This window comes from Sitophilus oryzae, unplaced genomic scaffold, assembly GCF_002938485.1.
Source record: "Sitophilus oryzae breed Bouriz unplaced genomic scaffold, Soryzae_2.0 scaffold_576_pilon_pilon, whole genome shotgun sequence".
Classification (NCBI taxonomy): Eukaryota; Metazoa; Arthropoda; class Insecta; order Coleoptera; family Curculionidae; genus Sitophilus; species Sitophilus oryzae.
In genome coordinates, this window is record NW_022147169.1 from 576,652 (window position 1) to 583,254 (window position 6,603).

General features: G+C 31.0%; 1 protein-coding gene across 1 annotated transcript; it reads right to left on the reverse strand.

Moving 5' to 3' along the window:
* Positions 1-5,349: 5,349 nt before the first annotated feature.
* Positions 5,350-6,473, reverse strand: LOC115887486 (transmembrane protein 208). Its single transcript, XM_030906937.1, has 4 exons — positions 6,337-6,473; positions 6,134-6,283; positions 5,938-6,074; positions 5,350-5,876 (listed from the first exon to the last, which is right to left on the reverse strand). Exons 1-4 carry the CDS (start codon positions 6,340-6,342, stop codon positions 5,645-5,647), a joined length of 525 nt encoding a protein of 174 aa, XP_030762797.1. The 5' UTR covers positions 6,343-6,473; the 3' UTR covers positions 5,350-5,644.
* Positions 6,474-6,603: the final 130 nt, after the last annotated feature.

Below are 6,603 nucleotides of genomic sequence, written 5' to 3' on the forward strand. Positions count from 1 at the left end.
TTTCAAAATATGTAAAAAAACAAAATAAATTATGCGTGTCCAAGCGTTTTCCCGAAAAACTAACCATTTTTTAAATAACAAATATTGTAATATTTGGGGGACGTTTTTACCATCTAAGAATTTGAGATTCGAGAAACCCCTCCTTATCGAACCTCTACACCCCACAGTCAATCCATTTGCCAAAAATCAGCTTTAAACGTCAAGCAGTTTAAGCAGAATCGTGATTACTCAATGGTCATATTTTATGAAACACCCTGTATAAATTTTTAAAAAATCTTAATAATAATAATAGCTCCCCTATATAGCATTTAACGCCTTGGGAGTAGCAATAGGTACAGCTTGCCATACTAGAGCCGTTCGGTATACAAGGAAGGTAATGTGGCTAGCACTACGCTTCAACCGCCTCTATTATTACCTCAGGATCGTGAATCCCCTCATTTAAGGCTGAGTCGACCTAGGTACCCAAACTATTTTTATTTTAAGAAAAATAGTCGGCTGATGAAATGCCGGGTGTGGGATTCGAACCCACTACCTTGAGATTGGTAGACGAGACCTCTACGCCAACGGGCATCTAAATAAAAAATCTCAAAATATGTAAAACAACAAAATAAAATATACGTTTTTAAGAGTTTTTCCGAAAAACTCACCCGTTTTTAAATAAAAAATATTCTAATGTATGAGGGGTGGTTTCACACCCTTAGAATTCGAGTTTCAAAAAATCCCTTCTTATCGAACCTCTAGACCCTAAAGTCAATCCGTTTTCCAAAAATCAGCTTTTTACGTCAATCGCTTTAAGCAGGATCATGATTAATCAAAGACCAGATTTTTCGAAACAACCTGTATACATTTTTAAAAAATCTTAAAATATGTAAAAAAACAAAATAAAATATACGTATTTAAGCGTTTTTTCGGAAACTTGACCGTTTTTTAAATAAAAAATATTGTAATATTTGAGGGGTGATGGTTTCACCCCATTGGAACTGGAATATGTAAATGTGATGAGTTTAATGTAAAGTAAATGATTTTTTCGAAAAATCCCTTCTTATCGAACCTCTACACCTTAGAATCAACCTGTATGCCAAAATTGAGCTTCTTAAGTCACTTAAGGATTTTATATACAGGGTGGGCCACTGAAAATTTACAATGGCTATAATTTTTAAACCAAAAAAGATATCAAAAAAATAAAAATACCGTTTTTATAATATCGAGGGGGAATACATATGACGTATTTTTTGAACCACCCCGACCTACCCCTTAGGCGGCACCCCTACTCACTTGAAAATCTTAAATGGCAACACCCCACTTGTGACGCCTTTTTGGAAAGCCCATGAAAAATGCTAAACGATGACCATAAGGTTTTTAGGGTGAAATTGAAAAACTACCCCTTACACGAAAAATTACGTGGACATTAATGAAAAAAGTGATTTTTTCAGCATAAGTTACAAATTGGCACCCAGCTAAAAGAGTCAAATGAGGTACCTATTTTTCAAACCACCCCGACCCACCCCTAGGTGCCAGACCCTCACTTCTAATCTCATCAATGCCATTTTGAAGCTAAAAATAAAAAATGTAAATAATAAAAAAGGCAACACAAATATATTTTACTAATGGTTCAGCCTAATTTTGCGATAACGCAAATTCTTCCTCATCATCTATTTTTTTACTTTCAACAAACAGGAATCTTAAAACGGCATATCTTTGCGTGTTTGCACTGTCTTCAATCGATTTTCAATCGTTTGCAAATTTGGTGGTATTTTAAACCTTTATTTGATTCGCTTATTTGAAAGAAAAATAGTTTATACTGTGGAAGAAAGAATTCAAATAGTTTTCCTTTATGGTGTTGAAGGTATGTGCTATTTAAGAACGGCCCGTGCTTTCAATGAGAGAAATCCGGACAAAAATGTAAGTCACGTTTGATAATCGTTTGTATTTTTGTATGGAACAAAACGGCTGTCATTTTGAGCAATTGTTAAAATAAATTATCATTTTAATTTCCTTTCAAATTGTCACACCTACATTTCTTATCACTACTTACCAGTAATTAAGTTGAAGTCTGTATGACCATCGTTTAGCAATTTCAATTAGCTTTCCAAAGATGTGTCACAAGTAGGGTATCGCTATCTTGAGATTTGAAGTGAGGGGGTGGCATCTAGGGGTGGGTCGGGGTGGTTTAAAAAATACCCCGTTTGCCTCATTTAGCTGGGTCCGAATTTGTATCTTATACTGAAAAAATCACTTTTTTCATTAATGCCCACCTAATTTTTCGTGTAAGGGGTAGTTTTTCAATTTCACCCTAAAAACCTTATGATCATCGTTTAGCATTTTTTATGGGCTTTCCAAAAAGGCGCCACAAGTGGGGTGTTGCCATTTAAGATTTTCAAGTGAGTAGGGGTGCCGCTTAAGGGGTAGGTCGGGGTGGTTTAAAAAATACGTCATATGTATTCCCCCTCGATATTATAGAAACGGTATGTTTTATTTTTTGATATCTTTTTTTGTTTAAAAATTATAGCCATTGTAAGTTTTCAGTGGCCTACCCTGTATTACAAAAGTGCTTCGTTTGTCCGTTAGAGCTCTCACAGATGCTCAGTAATTTAACAAACGCGGTACTGTGCAAGCCAGTTTGCGCAGTTAACTTGACTGCTAGTTTTTTTAAAGATTTTCTTTAGTGCTTTCTTAAAAGAACTTAAATTATTAATCTTTTGAACAACATCTTTCCTATAGGCTTCCGAACCAATCTCTCCTTTATTTTTTTCTCTTCTTTTTTTATTTTATAAGCTGCGGATTTTTTATTCCTGTTACAATAATCTAACTTTCAAAAAAATGGGATATACTTTTATACAGGGTCCGGCAATAGTGCGTCGGGCATCTGTAGCTCCTAGAATAAAAATCTTTGAAATTTTATTTAAGTGCAGACCTAAAGTATGTACTAAGATTAATTTTAGGTGTAAGTGGATCGGATACCCTGTATATTATTGCATTTTTGGCTTCCTTTTAGATCACCTTACATAATCCTAAGATATGAGTAAATATATATTATTTCTATAGTTTTAGAAATATTAATAAGTAAATAAATAAAATATATTTTTCAGCCTTAAAAAAATTATTAAAAATACAAGAACTGTCCTGAAATCAAAACTACTTTAGATGGTTGGTATTTATTTTGCTATAAATATGGTAATTGTAAATCATACAGGATGTTCAAAATTCTACGCCAAACTTTCTAAAATATAAAATAATTTTTCTTCGTTTTTTTTTTAATGGAACACCTTGTATATTATTATATTCTCTATTAGATGGAGAATTTACAAAAAAAAACTAACGTTTTTTGTATTTAGAGTATTTTAAAATTGTTAAGAGTTTCGCAGATAATCGCGGTTTTCTATTTCATATGGCATTTTCCACAGTAAATTTTTGCCAAAGCCACCCAATAATTTCTCTTTCACTCTGTCGTATTTGAAACCACCGTTGAAAAAACATTAAAAATTTTAAATACTTTTTAAATGTATGGCAAAAAATGTTCATTTTTTAACTCTCCATCTAATAAAAAATAATATACAGGGTGTTCCATTTAAAAAAGAAAGAAAAATTATTTTATATTTTAGAGAGTTTGGCGTAGAATTTTATACACCCTGTATGATTTAAGATTACGATATTTATAACAAAGTAAGTATAGACCATCTAAAGTAAATACCTGATATAATTTTGATTTCAGGACAGTTTTTGTATTTTTAATATTTTTTTTAAGAAAGGCTGAAAATATATATTTTTTACTTATTTATTAATATTTCTAAAATTATCAAAACATATTTAATAATATCTAAGGATTATGTAAAGTGATCAGAAAGAAGGCCAAAAATACAATAATATACAGGGTGTTCCTTTTAAAAAAAAAATCACCCCGATCTACTAACACTTTTTTGAGCCACCCTATAGAAGTTAAATTATTTTCCTGAGATACATCCTCGTGCATACTTTAGGTTTGCAGTTAAACAAAATTGTCAAGTTTTTTATTCTAGGAGCTACAGATGCCCGACGCACTTTTCCCGGACCCTGTATAGTTCCATAAATTGGTATAATATCGGTATTTTGTTTCCAGTTAATAATAGTTACACTTTATTAATTTTGACTATTTAAAATTAAACAATCTGAAGTTTTTAAAAGGCACACTCATATGTCATTGGGTATACTGTAGATACTCTGATATACAGGGTGGTCCGAACTGCATTCCGGAAACTTCCGCGGCATATTCTGCAGGTAAAAATAAGTAAAAAAGGTCGTAGAAATGTATGTCCTAAAATGCTTAGTTTCGGAGATACAGGGTGTCGAATTTTGGACATTTTTATTTCGATTGTTTCCAAATAATTTCTGAAGTAACGTCAATATTTCGATGAAAATAGGTGTCTGGGAGTTTTATGACATGAGAAATTTGATTTTGATGTCAATATGACTCCTGTTTGTAGGGGGCGCCACCTACATGTGTTTTACTTGTTTAGAAGAGAAATAAATTTTCATCCGTCCTGTATTAAACTACTGAGTAAAAAAATATACATTTCCGTGATTTTCTACGTAAAAAATGTCTCTTAGTAAAAATCGCTACGAACAACCGTTCTCAAGATATTTAGAATGAAAATAGTTAATACTTATCATTATTCACATAAACATGTTGAGTAGATATAGTTATTTGACCTGAAATGATAAATTTGGAAACTTTTTATTTTTTTAAATTAATGATAAATTTTTCTTCGAAAAAATAATGATAAGAGTTTCCTTTGGACTTTTGGCACAAATACGTTTCAAATTTATGATATCAGTCTAATAACTATTTAGTCAACATGTTTAATTTATGTCAATCATGACAGGTATTGATAATTTCGATTCTAAATATCTCGAGAACCATTACTCGTCGCGATTTTTACCAAGAGACTTTTTTTGTAAAAACCGTGGTAAATTTATATTTTTTTACTCGGTAATATTATACATATAGGTACCTACAGACAAAAAGTTATTACTCTTCAACCCAGGTAAAACGTATGTAAGTGACGCCCTCTACAAGTAGGAGTCATATTGTCATCAAAATCAAATTTCTTATGCCAAAAAACTCCCAGACACCAATTTTCATCCAAACATCAACGTTATTTCTGAAATTATTTGGAAAAAGTCGAAATAAAAAATAAATTTCTACACCCTGTATCTCGGAAACTAAGCATTTTAGGACATACATTTATACAAACTTTTTTACTTATTTTTATCTGCAGAATATGCTGGCGAAGTTTCCGAAATACAGTTCGGACCATCCTGTATATTTTTTTCTAATTTTTGCACTGCGTTTTATAAAATAAAATACAAAAAAGAGATTTTATCACTTTAATAAAATATAAACTAGAAAAGTAAAACAAAATATACAAAAAAACTATCTATAGACCTAAATAGAAAATATAAAATAAATACAATAAAACAAATGAAATTACTAAAAATTGCACACCACAACCAACTAGGAACATTTTTTCCTGTCATAGTTAGTACATAAGTTTGTATATGTACAGTAATTTAAAACTTACACAATCTCTTATGGAATCATTTCGAACCCAACCTTTATAAATAGAATAACTTAATTCAAACAGTTCGCATAAACAGGTACTCAAGATTATCTCATATTTGCCATTCTTTTTTGTCTCCTTTCAAGTTTCTTCTGTTTCTTTTCGTCCACTTGTGGGTTCTCTGGAGCGGGTTGGAAGAAATATGGAGCAAGTATATTCTTCCACAGAATCCAACCTAACCGAGCAGGAGCAAGGAGCCAAATGAACCAGAAATAATTTGAAATAAATGCTGATAATAGCTGACATCCTGCCGTAAGGATTATTACATCTTTTACATTTCTAAAAATTAAAATGAAATTGAAGAAACCAATGAAATTTGTTTTTATTTGCTATTTCTTACTCAGCCACTCCTCCTTCCATATTTAAATCAACTCCACTGTCTAAAAGCTGTCCAGTTTCTGTATATTTTGGTTTGGCCATGTATGCCATAAACTGATAAGATCCTATATAAATTATACTTGAAAATATATAAAACACCTAATAAAATAGAGATATTAGCAATACTTAATTTTAAACTTTATATTATCTGTTCTTACTATATTTACTGCTGAATGATAAAAAATTAATATAGCCAAGGATAATGCATTAGAAATCATAGCCATATTCCGATAGAACTTCAAAGTACCCAAATTTTCCTCCAATATTTGTTTGGCTCCTTTAGTTCCCTGCTTTCCTTTTTGTGGGGGCTAAAAAGAATTTTCTGATCTTCTTGCTTTATATATTTATAATGTATACCTACAGCCATTCTTAAAAAGGTTTAATATTTTACTGTGTATTCAGTCACTCTGATTTAATTCAGAAAAGTAAAATTTATATGCCTTTTCAATTCCAACTCAGCTCCACGTTAAAAATTGATTAATGTCAAAATCAGCTGATAATATAATTAAAATTTGGAAGACGAGTTTTCAAGTTATATACCAATAATACCAATAAAAAGGACTGTTTTTAATATTTAATATAAAAAGTATTATTATCTACATATAATGTCTAGATAATAATGGTATGG